Source organism: Agelaius tricolor, unplaced genomic scaffold (assembly GCF_023055355.1).
Source record: "Agelaius tricolor isolate 1412-34295 unplaced genomic scaffold, bAgeTri1.0.p SCAF_132, whole genome shotgun sequence".
Lineage (NCBI taxonomy): Eukaryota > Metazoa > Chordata > Aves > Passeriformes > Icteridae > Agelaius > Agelaius tricolor.
The window spans coordinates 2,120-18,759 of record NW_027269392.1 but is presented as its reverse complement, the minus strand read 5'-3'; the positions used below and the strand labels follow the sequence as shown (position 1 = coordinate 18,759).

At 58.5% G+C, this 16,640-nt stretch overlaps 2 protein-coding genes across 3 annotated transcripts; one reads left to right on the top strand and one right to left on the bottom strand.

Annotated features, from left to right (window-relative positions):
- The first annotated feature begins 1,354 nt into the window (after nucleotides 1-1,354).
- On the top strand, nucleotides 1,355-5,963 carry LOC139586699 (vitelline membrane outer layer protein 1 homolog). Of its 2 annotated transcripts, XM_071420276.1 has the most exons (4): nucleotides 1,355-1,373; nucleotides 1,529-1,828; nucleotides 3,838-3,935; nucleotides 5,114-5,963. In XM_071420276.1, the coding sequence occupies exons 2-4, from the start codon at nucleotides 1,628-1,630 to the stop codon at nucleotides 5,412-5,414; spliced, it is 600 nt and encodes a 199-aa protein (XP_071276377.1). In that variant the 5' UTR covers nucleotides 1,355-1,373; nucleotides 1,529-1,627; the 3' UTR covers nucleotides 5,415-5,963. The 2 variants fall into 2 exon arrangements, with proteins under 2 accessions (XP_071276377.1, XP_071276378.1); XM_071420277.1 differs by lacking the exon at nucleotides 1,355-1,373 and having other exon boundaries at nucleotides 1,493-1,828.
- A 185-nt stretch (nucleotides 5,964-6,148) lies between these two features.
- On the bottom strand, nucleotides 6,149-16,429 carry LOC139586700 (voltage-gated potassium channel subunit beta-2-like). Its single transcript, XM_071420278.1, has 11 exons — nucleotides 16,292-16,429; nucleotides 15,030-15,074; nucleotides 14,314-14,351; nucleotides 13,915-14,001; nucleotides 13,418-13,453; nucleotides 12,503-12,588; nucleotides 11,764-11,857; nucleotides 10,826-10,905; nucleotides 10,111-10,189; nucleotides 7,708-7,796; nucleotides 6,149-6,506 (listed from the first exon to the last, which is right to left on the bottom strand). Exons 6-11 carry the CDS (start codon nucleotides 12,572-12,574, stop codon nucleotides 6,435-6,437), a joined length of 486 nt encoding a protein of 161 aa, XP_071276379.1. The 5' UTR covers nucleotides 12,575-12,588; nucleotides 13,418-13,453; nucleotides 13,915-14,001; nucleotides 14,314-14,351; nucleotides 15,030-15,074; nucleotides 16,292-16,429; the 3' UTR covers nucleotides 6,149-6,434.
- Between the last annotated feature and the right edge of the window lie 211 nt (nucleotides 16,430-16,640).

The following is a 16,640-nucleotide window of genomic DNA, read 5'->3' as shown; positions in this document are numbered from 1 at the left end:
GTCCCTGGGTCCCTCTGGGAAGGACGAGGGGGTCTGGGTGTCCCCAAGGTGTCCCCAGATTGTCCCCAAGGTGTCCCTGGGTCCGTCCATGGTGACAGAGGGTCCCCAGAGTGTCCCCAAAGTGTCCCCAAGGTGTCCCTGGGTCCCTCTGGGGAGGACAGGGGGGCTCTGGGTGTCCCCAAAGTGTCCCCAAGGTGTCCCCCTGGCCCCCGCGGTGCCCCCGGGGCTGTGTGGAGCTCAATAAACTCCCAGTTCCTCCCAGTTCATCCCAGTTTGTCCCCAAAATGTCACCAGAGGGGGCTGGGGGGAGGAGCAGCCAATGGGAGGGGGGGGCGGTGGCAGTGACGTCATCGGGGCTGCAAGGCCACACCCCCGGGGGCGGTGGCAGTGACATCATTGGGGTGACAGGGACAGGGCCACCCCCACCCCATTGTCCCCAGGGTCGTTCCCCCCGCGTGGGGACACCGTGTCCAGTACAGACCAGTATGGACCAGTACGGACCAGTATGGACCAGTACGGACCAGTATAAACCAGTACGGACCAGTATAGACCAGTACGGACCAGTATAAACCAGTACGGACCAGTATAGACCAGTACGGACCAGTATAGACCAGTACGGACCAGTATGGACCAGTACGGACCAGTATAGACCAGTACGGACCAGTATAGACCAGTACAGACCAGTATGGACCAGTACGGACCAGTATGGACCAGTAAGGACTGGTGTGACCAATATGGACCAGTACAGAACAGTACGGACCAGTATGGACCAGTATAAACCAGTATGGACCAGTACAGAACAGTACGGACCACTACGGACCAGTATGGACCAGTATAGACCAGTATGGGCCAGTGCTCCCAGTACGGACCAGTATGGACCAGTACAGACCAGTACGGACCAGTACGGACCAGTGCTCCCAGTACAGACCAGTGCCACCAGTACAGACCAGTACAAACCAGTACAGACCAGTCCCTTCCAATGTCCCCCAGTCCCTCCCAGTTGCCCCCAATCCCCTCCCAGTCCCTCCCAGTTTCCCCCAATTCCCTCCCAGTTTCCCCCCAATCCCCTCCCAGTGTCCCCCAGTATAAACCAGTAACCCCCAATCCCCCTCCAGTTCCCCCCAGTCTCTCCCAGTTCCCCCCCAGTCCCTCCCAGTTCCCCCCCATTTCCTTCCCAGTCCTTTCCCAGTCCCCCCCAGTGCCCCCCAATCCCCTCCCAGTGTCCCCCAGTGTAAACCAGTAACCCCCAAATGCCCCTCCAGTCCCCCCAGTCTCTCCCAGTTCCCCCCAGTCCCTCCCAGGTCCCCCCAATTCCCCCCAGTCCCCTCCCTGTTCCCCCCAGTCCCCCCCAGTTTGATCCCAGTCCCCCCCCAGTCCCTCCCAGTCCCTCCCAGTCCCTCCCAGTTTGATCCCAATCCCTCCCAATCCCCTCCCAGTCCCTCCCAGTCCCCTCCCAGTCCCTCCCAGTTCCCCTCAATTCCCTCCCAGTTCCCCCCAGTCCATCCCAGTCCCTCCCAGTCCCCCCCAGTCCCTCCCAGTCCCTCCCAGTCCCTCCCAGTGCCACCCCCGCGGTCACTGTCCCCAGCCCTGTCATAAACCCCGCGGTGACACCGGGGGGGGCTCAGCCATGGCTCCGTCCCCGCCGCGCCCCCGCCTGGCCCTGGTGGCCCTGGTGGCCCTGGTGGCCCTGGTGGCGCCCCCGGCGCGGGGCTGGGACAGGGACGCCCCCACGGCCACGCTGGCGGTGACAAACGGGGGACAGTGGGGACAATGGGGACAGCCCCAGTTCTGCCCCGGGAGAGCCTACGCCAGCGGCTTCCAGCTCAAGGTGGGGACACTTGGGGACATTGGGGGGGTGTTCAGGGAGTTGGGGACATTGGGGGGATTGGGGGCATTGGGGACATTGGGGACACTGGGGGACATTGGGGACAATGGGGGGGTTCAGGGACTGTGGAACATTGGGGGATTGGGGGACACTGGGGGGACACTGGGGGTGTTCAGGGGGTTTGGGACATTTGGGGACACTGGGGGACATTTGGGGACACTGGGGGGGTGTTCAGGGGGTTTGTGACATTGGGTGGGATTGGGGACACTGGGCACATTGGAACATCGGGGGAATTGGGGACATTTGGGGACATTGGGGAACCTGGGGGGGTTCAGGGGGTTTCGGACATTGGGGACAGTGGGGACAATGGGGGGAGCCTACGCCAGCGGCTTCCAGCTCAAGGTGGGGACACTGGGGACACTTGGGGACATTGGGGACACTGGGGGGGTTCAGGGAGTTGGGGACATTTGGGGACATTGGGGGGGTTCAGGGGGTTCGGGACACTGGGGACATTGGGGGGATTGGGGACATTGGGGACACTGGGGACACTGAGGGGGTGTTCAGGGAGTTGGGGACATTTGGGGGATTGGGGACATTGGGGACGTTGGGGGGACACTGGGGACACTGGGGGGTTCGGGACATTGGGGACATTGGGGGGCATTGGGGACACGGGGACAGTGGGGACAATGGGGGCAGCCCCAGTTCTGCCCCGGGAATGCCTACGCCAGCAGCTTCCAGCTCAAGGTGGGGACACTGGGGACACTTGGGGACATTGGGGACACTTGGGGACACTGGGGGGGTTCAGGCGGTTTGGGACATTGGGGAGACATTTGGGGACACTGCGGGTGTTCAGGGAGTTGGGGACATTGGGGGGATTGGGGACGTTGGGGGGGTTCAGGGGGTTTGGGACATTTGGGGACACTGGGGGTGTTCAGGGGGTTTGTGACACTGGGGACATTGGGGGGATTGGGGACATTTGGGGACATTGGGGACAATGGGGGTGTTCAGGGGGTTGGGGGGATTGGGGACATTTGGGGACATTGGGGACACTGGGGGGGACACGGGGGACGTTGGGGACAATGGGGTCACTGTTGGGATTGGGGGGGATTGGGGACACTGTGGGGATTGGGGACGCAGGACACTGGGGACAGGAGGGGACACTGGGGGCATGGGGGACATTGGGGGGATTGGGGACATTGGGGGGACGTTGGGGACATTGGGGGGACGTTGGGGACATTGGGGGATCGTGGGGCTAAAAGGGGAGGACATGGGGGGGACGGGGTGGGGACATGGGGGGGAATTCAGGGGGGACATGGAGGGGACAAGGGTGGGGACAAAGGGAGGGACAAGTTGGGGACATGGGGGAACAAATGGCGAACAGTGAGGGGGACAAGGAGGGGACACGGGGGACATGGGGAGGGACAAGTTGGGGACAATGGGGGGACATGGGAGAGGACAATGGGGGACAAATGGAGGACATTGAGGGGACAGATGGGGGGACATGGAAGGGACATGGAGGGGACAAAGGGAGGGGACAAGAGAGGGACAAGGAGAGGACAATGGGGGGACATGGGAGGGGACAATGGGGGGGACAAAATGGGGACAATGGGGAGGACAAAATGGGGGGGACATGGGTGACAAGGGGGTCTGAGGGGACATCAGGGACATGAAGGGGACAAGTGGGGGACACGGAGGGGACACCAGGGGTGGTGGGGGGACACGGAGGGGACACTGGGGACACAGGGGACAAGATGGTGGGGACAGGAGGATTTGGGGGGGTGACAGGAATTGGGGACATGGGAGGTGACAATTTCGGGTGACACATGGAGGGTGACAGAATTGGGGACATGGGAGGTGGTGACACTTTTGGGTGACACATGGAGGGTGACAGAACTGGGGACATGGGAGGTGACAGGAATTTGGGGACACAGGGGGTGACAATTTCGGGTGACCCATGGAGGGTGACAGGAATTTGGGGACACGGGAGGTGGTGACACTTTCGGGGCGCGCAGGTGGAGCCCCACAAGGGATTTTTCGGGGACGACACGGGGCTGAACGGGGTCCGGCTGCTCTGTGACAAGGCAGGAGAGGCCACGTCCAGCGAGGGGCCGTGAGTGACCACAGGGGACAGAGGGGTGGGGACGGCCGGGGGTGGGCACCAGAACCCGGCCATGGGCACCAGAACCCGGCCATGGCCACCAAAACCCGGCCATGGTCACCAGAACCCGGCCATGGTCACCAAAACCCAACCATGGTCACCAAAACCCGGCCATGGCCACCAGAACCCAGCCATGGTCACCAGAACCCGGCCATGGTCACCAGAACCCAGCCATGGTCACCAGAACCCGGCCATGGTCACCAGAACCCGGCCATGGTCACCAAAACCCAACCATGGTCACCAAAACCCGGCCATGGCCACCAAAACCCGGCCATGGTCACCAGAACCCGGCCATGGCCACCAGAACCCGGCCATGGCCACCAAAACCCGGCCATGGGCACCAGAACCCGGCCATGGTCACCAGAACCCGGCCATGGGCACCAGAACCCGGCCATGGCCACCAAAACCCAGCCACGGTCACCAGAACCCGGCCATGGCCACCAAAACCCAGCCACGGTCACCAGAACCCGGCCATGGTCACCAAAACCCGGCCATGGGCACCAGAACCCAACCACAACCACCATGACCCAACCATGGCCACCACGACCAAACCATGACCACCATGACCCAACCACGGCCACCGCAACCCAACCATGGCCAACAGAGCCCAACACCACCCAACTACAGCCACCACAACCAAACCACGGCCAGTAGAGCCCACCACAACCCAACCCAACCATGGCCAACCCAACCCAACACAACCCAACCATGGCCACCACAACCAACCACGGCCAACACAACCCAACCATGGCCAACATGATCCAACCATGGCCAACACAACTCAACCATGATCACCACAACCTAACCATGGCCAATAGAGCCCAACACAACCCAACCACAGCCACCACGACCAAACCACGGCCAGCACAACCCAACCACGGCCAACACAACCCAACCATGACCACCACAACCCAACCACGGCCAGCACAACCCAACCATGGCCAACCCAACACAACCCAACCATGGCCAACATGATCCAAACCACGGCCAACACAACCCAACCATGGCCAACCCAACACAACCCAACCATGGCCAACACAACCCAACACAACCCAACACAACCCAACCATGACCACCACAACCCAACCACGGCCAGCACAACCCACCCAGGCCCCGCTCTGTCCCCGCAGCCGCGGCGCCTGGAGCCGGCCGGAGTCGTGCCCGCCCGGGCAGCGCCTGGTCTCCTTCCGGCTGCGCGTGGAGGCGCCGCGCGGGCTCTGGGACGACACGGCCGCCAATGCCATGGCCGCCATCTGCTCGGGGGGCTCCCTGCTCGAGGGCCGCGGCGGCCCCCAGGGCACCTGGGGCAACTGGAGCCTGCCCTGCCCGCCCGGGGCCGGCGTCTGCGGCCTCCGCACCCGCGTGGAGCCCCCCCAGCGCGGCGGCGACGACACCGGCCTGAACGACGTCGAGCTCTACTGCTGCAGCTGAGCCGGGGGGCAACGGGGGGAACTGGGGGGAACTGGGAGTGACTGGGAGCACCCAGGGGCAACTGGGGGCAACTGGGAGTAACTGGGAGTAACTGGGGGCAACTGGGAGCACCTGGGGGCAACTGGGAGCACCTGGGGGCAACTGGGAGCAACTGGGGGCAACTGGGAGCATCCAGGAGCAACTGGGGGCAACTGGGAGCATCCAGGAGCAACTGGGTGTAACTGGGAGCACCTAGGAGCAACTGGGAGCAACTGGGAGCCCCCAGGAGCAACTGGGGGCAACTGGGAACACCCGGGAGCACCTGGGGGTAACTGGGAGCGCCTGGGGGCACCTGGGAGCAACTGGGAGCAACTGGGAGCCCCCAGGAGCAACTGGGAACACCCCAGGACCCTCAGGATCTTCACGGATCCCCCATGGACCCTCCTGACCCCATGGAACCCCCAGGACCTTCCCTGACCCCCCCCTTGTCCATCCATTGACCCCATGGACTCTCCCAACCCCCTCAGGGACCACCCCCAGGGGCGGGGCAATGAACGGCTTTGATTGACAGCTCTGGCCACGCCCCTTTTTGGTGGGAAGGGAGCACTGGGAGGGGACTGGGATGGAACTGGTGCAAACTGGGAGGGAATGGGAGGGACCGGGATGGAACTGGAGCAAACTGGGACAAACTGGGATGGAACTGGTGCAAACTGGGAGCGCTGGGAACCCCCAAAAACGAGTCCAGGCCCCTCCCCCACGTGGGAAAAGCCACTTTATTCCCCTCCCCCCCACAGCGGGGGAGGGGTGGGAGGGGGCGTGGCCTATCAAGCCACACCCCCCGCTGGAAGCGCTGCGATTGGTCAAGGTTATGAAGGCGGGGGGGCGGGGTTTGTGCTTTGATTTGGCCCCGCCCCTTTTTTGGGGGGCGGGGTTATTGCTGTCAGAGACTCCGCCCTGATTGGGCGGGGCCGAGGGCGCGCGGGGGGGCAGGGGGCGGGGCCATGCGGGAGCAGCCAATGGGAGGCGGCGGAGGGGGCGGGGTCAAGGCGAGGCCCCGCCCCCCAGCAGGGGCTCGAGCTCGCGCAGGGCGGCGGGGCCGAGGCGGGGCAGGACCTGGCAGGGGGGAAAATGGGGAAAAATCGGGAAAAATTGGGAAAAATCGGCAGAATTCCACTCAAAATCCGCGTGGGGAACGCGGTACCCATGGGGATTTACCCGAAACCCGAGGAAATTTACCCAAAATCTGAGTAAAAACCCCCAAATCTGCGAAAATTGCCCAAAATCCGAATAAAACTCCTGAAAATCTACAAAAATTACCCAAAACCTGAGAAAAAAAAAATTCCAAAATCTATAAAAATTACCCAAAATCTGTGAAAAAAATCCAATTTCCCTCAGATCCCTCCAATTTTCCCCAAATCCACCCAAATTCCATCAATTTCTGCCCCAATTTTCCCCCAATTTTTGCCGAAATTCCCTCAAATTTTCCCCCAATTTCCTCTCAAATCTTCTTGATTTCCCCCCAAATTTCCCCCAATTTCCCCCCAAAATTTCCCTAAACCCCCCCAGTTTCCCTCCAAATTTCCTCCCAGCCCCCCCCCCCCCCCAATTTACCCCGAATCTCCCCAAATTTCCCCCCAAATTCCCTCAATTTTCCCCCCAAATTCCCTCAATTTCCCCCCAAATTTTCCCCAAAATTCCCCCCAGTTTCCTCCAAATTTCTGCCCAGGATCCCCCCCAATTACCCCCGAATCCCCCCAAATTCTCCCCCAAATTTTCCCTCAAATTCCCCCAATTTTTCCCCCAAAATCCCCCAAATTTTCCCCCAAATTTCCCCAATTTTCCTCCAAATCCCCCAATTTTCCCTCCAAATTTCCCCCCAAATTTCCCCTTTTTCCCCCAAATTTTCCCCCAAATTTTTCCAATTTCCCCCCAATTTTTCCCCAAAATTTTCCCCCAAATTTCCCCAATTTTCCCCCAAATTTCCTCCCAATTTCCCCCCAAATCCCCAAATTTTCCTCCAAACCCCCCAATTTTCCCCCAATTTCCCCCAAATTCCCCCAATTTTTCCCCCAAATTCCCCCAATTTTTCCCTCCAAATTTTCCCCCAAATTTTTCCAATTTTTCCCCCAATTTTCCCCAATTTTCCCCCAAAATCCCCCAAATTTCCCCCAAATTTCTCCCCAAGTTTTCCCCCAAATTTTCCCCCAAATTCCCCCAATTTTTTCCCCAAATTCCCCCAATTTTTCCCCCAAATTTCCGCCCAAATTTCCCCCCAATTTTTCCCAATTTCCCCCCAGTTTTCCCCCTCCCTCACCTGCAGGGCCTGGATCAGCTCCCGCAGCCCCCGCGGGGTCTCAGCCCCCAGCAGCACCGAGGAGACGCCCTCGAGGCGCAGGGACCACGCTGGGGACAATGACAGGGACAGGGACAGTGACAATGACAGGGACAATGACAGGGACAGTGCCACCCCAGTGCCACCCAGTGTCACCCCAGGGTCACCAATGTCACCCCAACAGCACTGAGGAGACGCCCTCGAGGCGCAGGGACCACGCTGGGGACAGGGACAGTGACAATGACAGGGACAATGTCACCCTGTGCCACCCCAGTGTCACCCACCCTGTCAGTGCCATCCCCTGTGTCACCCCAGTGCCACCCCAGTGCCACCTCAGTGTCACCCAGCCCGTCAATGTCACCCCAGCAGCACCAAGGAGACGCCCTCGAGGCGCAGGGACCACGCTGGGGACAGGGACAATGACAGTGACAATGACACCCTGTGCCACCCCAGTGCCACCCAGTGTCACCAATGTCACCCCAGTGCCACCCCAGTGTCACCCACCCTGTCAATGTCACCCCCAACGCCCTCGAGGCACAGGGACCACGCTGGGGACAATGACAATGACAGTGACAATGACACCCCAGTGCCACCCCTGTGCCACCCACCCTGTCAGTGTCACCCCAGTGTCACCCCAATCCCCTCGAGGCGCAGGGACCACGCTGGGGACAGGGACAGTGACAATGACATCATCAGTGTCACCCACACCATCAGTGCCATCCCCAGTGCCACCTCAGTGTCACCAAAGTCACCCCAACAGCACCGAGGAGACACCCTGGAGGCGCAGGGACCACACTGGGGAAAGGGACAGTGACAATGACACCCCAGTGCCACCCAGTGTCACCCAGCCTGTCAGTGCCATCCCCTGTGTCACCCTGTGTCACCCCAGTGTCACCCCAGTGTCACCCAGCCCGTCAGTGCCATCCCCTGTGTCACCCTGTGCCACCCCAGTGTCACCCCAGTGTCACCCCAGTGTCACCCACCCCGTCAGTGTCACCCCAACAGCACCAAGGAGACGCCCTTGAGGCACAGGGACCACGCTGGGGACAATGACAGGGACAATGTCACCCAGTGCCACCCCAGTGCCACCTCTGTGTCACCCACCCTGTCAATGTCACCCCAGTGTCACCCACCCCCAACACTCCCATTGCCCCCCTCCTCCCATGCTCCCATTGATGTCCCCAGTGATGTCCCCAATGTCCCCAGTAATGACCCAGTGATGTCCCCAATGATGTCCCCAGTGATGTCTCCAGTGTCCCCAGTAATGACCCAGTGATGTCCCCAGCACTGTCCCCAATCCCCCGAATGTGCCCGGCGATGTCCCGGATGTCCCCAATGCTGTCCCCAGTAATGACCCAGCAATGTCCCCATGTCCCTGATGATGTCCCCAATGACGTCCCCAATGTCCCCAACACCCAGTGATGTCCAGAATGATGTCCCCAGTAATGACCCAGCAATGTCCCCGTGTCCCCAGCGATGTCCCCAATCCCCCAAATGTCCCCAGTAATGTCCCCAATGATGTCCCCAGACCCCCTCAATGTCCCCAATGTCCCCAGTAATGGCCCAACGATGTCCCCTGTGATGTCCCAATGATGTCCCCAATGTCCCCAGTAATGATCCAACTATGTCCCCAATTATGTCCCAATGTTGTCCCCAGTGTCCCCAGCAGTGTCCCAAATGATGTCCCAATAATGGCCCAACGATGTCCCCAGCGATGTCCCCAATGTCCCCAGTAACGATCCAACGATGTCCCCAATGATGTCCCCAACGATGCCCCCTATGATGTCCCCAACGTCCCCAGCGCTGTCCCCATGTCCCCAACATCCCCAGCGATGTCCCCAACGATATCCCAAACCCCTGAGTGTCCCCGATGTCCCCTCAATGTCCCCAGTAATGGCCCAACGATGTCCCCAATGATGCCCCCAACGATGCCCCTATGATGTCCCCAATGTCCCCAGCGCTGTCCCCATGTCCCCAATGTCTCCCCAATGTCCCCAACGATGACCCAGCGATGTCCCCAATGTCTCCCCAATGTCCCAACGATATCCCAAACCCCTGAGTGTCCCCGATGTCCCCTCAATGTCCCCAGTAATGGCCCAACGATGTCCCCAATAATGAGCCTATGATGTCCCCAACGTCCCCAGCGCTGTCCCCCATGTCCCCAATGTCTCCCCAATGTCCCCAACGATATCCCAAACCCCTGAGTGTCCCCAATGCCCCAAATGTCCCCAGCGATGACCCGAATCCCCCGGATGTCCCCAGTAATGACCCACGGTGTCCCCAGCGATGTCCCCAGCGATGTCCCCATGGTGTCCCCCCGGTGTCCCCAGTGTTCCCAGAGATGTCCCCAGCGATGTCCCCATGGTGTCCCCAGTGTCCCCTCACCGATGCCGAGCTGTCTCTCGGAGCAGCCCAACCTCTGCGCCAGCGGCTGCAGCGACCCCAGAGCCAGTGGGGAGCGGGGCTGGGGACAGAGGGGACATTGGGGACACTGGGGACACTGGGGACACTGGGGACACTGGGGACAATGGGGACAATGGGGACACGGGGGGATTGGGGACACTGGGGACATTGGGGGGTTGGGGACATTTTGGAATTGGGGACATTGGGGACATATTAAGGACCTTTTGGGGACATTGGGGGGCTTGGGGACATTTGGGGGAAATTTTGGGGACATTGGGGACAACGGGGACAGTGAGGGGATGTTGGGGTCATTGGGGGGTTGGTGACACGGAGGGGACATTTTGGGCACATTTTGGGGCACATTTCGGGGACATTTTGGGGACGTGTTTGGGACATTTTGGGGACATTTTGGGCACATTTTGGGGGACATTTTGGGGACATTTTGGGGACACCATTGGGGATACACTGGGGACACATTGGGGACATTTTGGGCACATTTTGTGGGACGTTTTGAGGACATTTTAGGGACGTGTTTGGGCACATGTTGGGGACATTTTGGGGACATTTTGGGGACATTTTAGGGACGTGTTTGGGGACATTTTGGGGACACCATTGGGGACATTTTGGGGACACATTGGGGACATTTTGGGGACACATTGGGGACATTTTGGGGACATCCAGGGTCTCCCTGCGCCACCTCGGCCGCGCCGTTCCCGGGGGTCTCCTCGTCGGGGCTGGGGGCGGGGCCCAGCGGGGCCCAGGTGACGGCGCCGAGGCCTTGGGGACATCGATGGGGGAGGGGCGGGGTCACCTGGGACCGCCCCTGACCCCCAAAAATCATCCTCGAGGCCACGCCCACACCGCACAGACCCCGTTAGCCACGCCCACTTTGGGAAACCACGCCCCAAAATTTTAACCACGCCCATTAGACAAAAGGCCGCGCCCCATCCTATGGCCACGCCCCTTATCCAACATTTAGCCACACCCCATATATCAAAAGACCACGCCCACACCCCTTTCTACAAAGGCCACGCCCCAATCAATTAGACACGCCCCCTTATCTAAATGCCACGCCCCCAGATTTAGCCACACCCCATTGGCACAAAAGGCCACGCCCCCAGCCCTTAGCCACACCCATGCTTTAGCCACGCCCCATTCCCTGACTCATAGCCCCACCGCTTTGCCCAATGGCCACGCCCCCAGCGATTGACCATGCTCCTCATGCATCCAAAGCCCCGCCCACACGCCCCTTTGTCATTGCCCCTTTTATGACCACGCCCCCTTTCCAACCCCCTTTGTGGCCCCACCCCCTTATTCACCACCTGTCTGTGACCACGCCCCCTTTGTCCCAACCCCTTTTTTGTGACCACGCCCCCGTTGTTCCCCATTGTGGTCACGCCCCTTTTATCTGACCACGCCCCCTTTTACTACCCCGTTTGTGGCCACACCCCCTTGGTATCTTCCCGCCTCTGGTGGCCACGCCCCTTTCCAACCCCTTTTTGTGGCCACGCCCCCTTGTATCTTCCCTCCTTTTGTGGCCACGCCCCTTTTGTCTCCCCCCCCTTTGTGGCCATGCCCCCTTCACCACCACCACCCCCTTGTGGCCCCGCCCCTTTTTTGTGACCCCGCCCCTACCGAGGAGGCGGAAGAGGCGTGGCTCCGGCGGAAGCTCCGCCCACTGGCAGACGGGGGCCGCCAGGTTCAGCTGCCGCGCCACCGCGAAGGCGTCCTGGGCAAATCCACCCAAAATGGCCCAAAATGGCCCAAATTCACCCAAAACGCGGCAAAACCACCCCAAAACACCCCCAGGGTTCCTGAACTTACCCAAAACTTCCTGAAATTCGCCCCAAAATTCCCCCGAATCAGCCCAAAACCGCCCAAAATGCACCCAAAGTTCGCCCAAAATAATCACCCCAATTTTTGCCCCGGATTTACTCGAAATGCACCAAAATCAGCCCAAAACCCTCCAAAACTTCCTGAATTTACCCAAAACTGCCCAAATTCTCCCCAAATTCCCCTAAATCCCCAAAACCGCCACAAATTCACCCCAAATTCCCCTAAATCCCCCCCAAAATTGCCCAAGTTCACCCAAATCTCCTTTAAATCAGCCCGAAATTCACCCAAAATTCCCATAAATTGCCCAAAACTGCCTGAAATTCACCCAAAATTCCCTTGAATTGCCCAAAACCGCTCAAACTCGCCCAAAAATCCCCTAAACCACCCCAAAATCCCCTGAAATTCACCCAAAATTCCCTTGAATTGCCCAAAACCGCCTGAAATTCACCCAAAATTCCCTCGAATCGCCCGAAAAGCGCCCAAATCCCCCCCATAAATCCCCTCCATGACGTCAGCGCCGCCGCGCAGCCCCGCCCACCATGACGTCACCGGGGGCGCCCCCGGCCGTGCCCCAGTAGAGCGCCAGGCCCTGCTCGATGACGTCACTCATGGCGCGAACCAACTCTGGAACGGGGTGGGGGGGGGGAAGGAGGAGCGGGTTAATGTGAGGGGAGGGGGGGATCGGGGGCGGATTTCGGGGAAATTTTGAGGGAAATTTTGGGGAATTTTGGGGTTCCGGGGGGATTTGAGGGGCGGGGAGGGGATTTGGAGGGGTCTGGGCGGAAATTTGGGGGGAATTTGGGGGATTTTGGGTGGATTTTAATTGGCTGGAGGGGTTTGGGGGGGATTTAAGGGGGTTTTGGGGGAGTCTGGGGGTGTTTGAGGGGGATTTGGGGGGGTCCTCTGGGAGTTTGGGGGCGATTTGGGGGGATTTGGGGGGTTTGAGGGGGATTTTGGGCAGTTTTGGGGGGTCTGTGGGATTTTGGGGGGATTAATTGGGGGGTTTTGGGGGGTCTGGACGCGGGGTTTGGGGAGAATTTGGGCAGTTTTGGGGGGCTCCGGAGGATATCGGGGGTCTGGGGGGATCGGGGGGGGTTTGAGGGGGATTTTGGGAGGGGCTTGGGGGGCTCTGGGGGCGGTTTGAGGGGATTTGGGAGAGTTTGGGGGGTCTGGGGAGGATTTTTGGGTGGGTTTGGGGGGATTTTGGGGGATTTTGAGGGCATTTGGGACGATTTTGGGGGGGGTGTCTGGAGGGGATTTGGGGAATTTTTTGCACGCATTTCAGGCAATTTAGGGGCGATTTGTGGCAGTTTTGGGGTGAATTGGGGCAGTTTTGGGGGGATTTATGGCAGTTTGGGGTGATTTATGGCAGTTTGGGGTGATTTATGGCAATTTTGGGGTGATTCAAGTGAATTTCCGGCTCCCGTCCGCCCCCCTCCGTTGCCCTTGGTACCTTCCAGGCGCAGCAGCCGCAGGGTCGGGTCCAGCCCTGGGGGGGGATGGACACGTCAGGGGGCGGGGCCAAAAAAGGGCGGGGTCATCGCGTTAGGGAAGGGGGGGCCAAATGTGGGCGTGGCCTGGGGGGATTTTGGGGACATTTTTGGGGACTTGTTTGGGGACATTGGGACTTTCAGTGTAGGTGTGACTTTAAGAGGGGGCGTGGCTTTCACAAATCCAGGGCGTGGCCTGGTAGGAAGGGGCGTGGCCAATAATGGGAGCGACCAGGATGATGGCACAGTTGTGGGTGTGGCTTAAATGGAGGGGCGTGGCCAAGTTGGGTGTAGTAGCATAAGGATGATGTCACCGTTTGTGGGTGTGACCTAACCCGCGCGATGGGCGGGGCTTGGGAATAAAGAGGCGTGGCCTAATTTAGAATGGGCGTGGTTTGGGTACTCTGGGTGTGGCCTGTGAGGCAGGGGCGTGGTCTGAAGGGAGGGGGCGTGGCCTCACCCTCATTGTGGGCAGGGCCAGGGCGGGGCCCGGCGAAGACGACGTCGACGTAATCGAGCTGGAGGCGGCGCAGGGAGGCCCGGAGACCTGAGGGGGCGTGGCCAGCGTTAGGCCACGCCCACAACCCTTATCCCCCCTTTTGTGGGCGTGGCTAAGAGTAAACTACGCCCACAACACCTTGTGAGTGGCTAGGGGGCGTGGTGAAGTTTAAGCCACGCCCACCGGCCATGTCCCCTCACATGGGCGTGGTCAGTGTTAAGCCACGCCCACAAATGTACCCAAATATGGACATGCAAATCATTGGGGTGGGGTTAAGCCACGCCCACTGCTCGGTCACACCCATTCAGGCTCCACCCAATCTCATATGGCCACGCCCATTTCAGGCCACGCCCCCCTCACCTTCCAGCAGGTGCTTCCTGGAAAGGCCCCGGTCAGGTCTGGAGGGGGCAAAAAAAGCCAAAAATTTACCCCAAAATAACCAAATGTTACCAAAAATACCCAAATTAAACCAAAATTCTGAAATGTGACCCTGAAAAATGAAAATTTACCCCCAAAAAATCTCCCCCAGAAAAACCTCAAAATTCACCCCGAAATCTCCCAAATTTCCCCCAAATCCTCCCCAAGACCCAAAATTTTCTCCCAAATTCTGAGAATTTTCCCCAAAATTCCACTCGAAAAATCAAAGTTCCCCTCAGGAACAGCGAAATTCCCCAAATCCACCCCAAAAACCCCCAAATTTCCCCCCCCAAAAAAATTCCACATCAAAACTCCCAAAATTCCCCCCAAAAAACCAAAATTTACCCACAAAACCTCTCAAAACCCATCCCAAAACCCCAAAATTCCCCCCAAACACCCCAAAAATTCCACCTCAAGACCCAAAAAAATCCAAATTTCCCCCCAAATTCCCCCAAAACGTCAAAATTCCCCCCCTAAATCTTCAAAATTTCCCTTAAAAAGCCCCAAAATTCCACCCCAAAAACCCCAAAACCGCCCAGAAACACCAAAATTCCTTCCCCGAACCTCAAAAAGCCCCAAATTCACCCCAAAATTTAAAAAAAATACAAAAAAATCCCAAATTTCCCGCCCCCCCCGCGCGGTGCATTCTGGGTACTCACGGCGCCCCCCAGCGCAGGCGCGCGGTGATGACGTAACTGGAGCGCCTGGGGAGGGGGCGGGGCCGCGTGAGGGGAGCGACCGCAAATCCCCCCCAGGGGACCCCAAAATTCACCAAAATCCCCCCAAAATCGGCCAAAACCACCCCAAAATCTGACTTTGGGACCCCCAAAATCCCACCCCAACATTTACCCCGAATTCTCCCCAAATTCACCCCAAAATCCCCCCAAAATCGGCCAAAACCATCCCAAAATCCCACCCCAAAATTTACCCAAATTCACCCCAAAATTTACCCGAATTCCCCCCAAAATTCACCAAAATCCCCCCTAAATCGGCCAAAACCACCCCAAAATTTACACGAATTCACCCCAAAATTCACCAAAACCATCCCAAAATCCCCCCAAAATTTACCCGAATTCCCCCCAAAATTCACCCCAAAATTCACCAAAATCCCCCCAAAATCGGCCAAAATCACCCCAAAAATCCCACCCCAAAATTTACCCGAATTCCCCCCAAAATTCACCCCAAAATCGGCCAAAACTCACCCCAAAATCTGAATTTGGGACCCCCCAAATGCCACCCCAAAATTTACCCGAATTCACCCCAAAATTCCCCCCAAAATCACCCCAAAATCGGCTAAAACCACCCCAAAATCCGACTTTGGGACCCCCCAAATTTACCCGAATTCGCCCCAAAATCACCCCAAAATCGGCCAAAACCACCCTAAAATCCGACTTCGGGACCCCCAAAATCCCACCCAAAATTCACCCCAAAATCGGCCAAAACCACCCCAAAAATCCCACCCCAAAATTTACCCAAATTCACCCCAAAATTTACCCGAATTCCCCTCAAAATTCACCCCAAAATCGGCCAAAATCACCCCAAAATCCGACTTTGGGACCCCCAAAATCCCACCCCAAAATTTACCCGAATTCACCCCAAAATTCACCCCAAAATCGGCCAAAACCACCCCAAAAATCCCCCCTAAAATCCACCTGGGACCCCCAAATTTACCCCAAAATCCACCCAAATCCTACTTGAGGACCCCAAAATTTCCCCAAATCCCACCCAGAGACCCCAAAATTCCCCCAAAAATCCACCTGGGACCCCAAAATTTCCCCCCAAATCCCCCAAATTTCCCCCAAAATCCCACCCAGAGACCCCAAAATTTCCCCCCAAATCCCCCCCAGGGACCCCAAAATTTCCCCAAATTTCCCCAAAATTTCCCCAAATTTCCCCAAAATCCGCCCCGCCCCTCCCCCACCTCCATCCTTTGCTCCTCAGGATCCGCCCCAGCAGCTGCTCCGCCCTGCGGGGTTGGGGCAAATTCGGGCGGTTTTGGGGTTTTTGGGGAATTTTTGGGGTTTTTGGGGTTTTGGGGTTTTTGGGGGATTTTTAGGGGATTTTTGGGGGGATTTGTGGGAGAATTTGGGGTTTTGGGGGACTTTTTTTGGGGATTTTTAGGGGGATTTTGGGGGAATTTTGGGGGGATTTTTGGATTTTGGTGGGAGGGGATTTGAGGGAATTTTGGGTTTTTGGGGGATTTGGGGGAGAATTTGGGGTTTTTGGGGAATTTTTGGGGGGATTTGGGGGATTTGGGGGAGTTTTTGGGT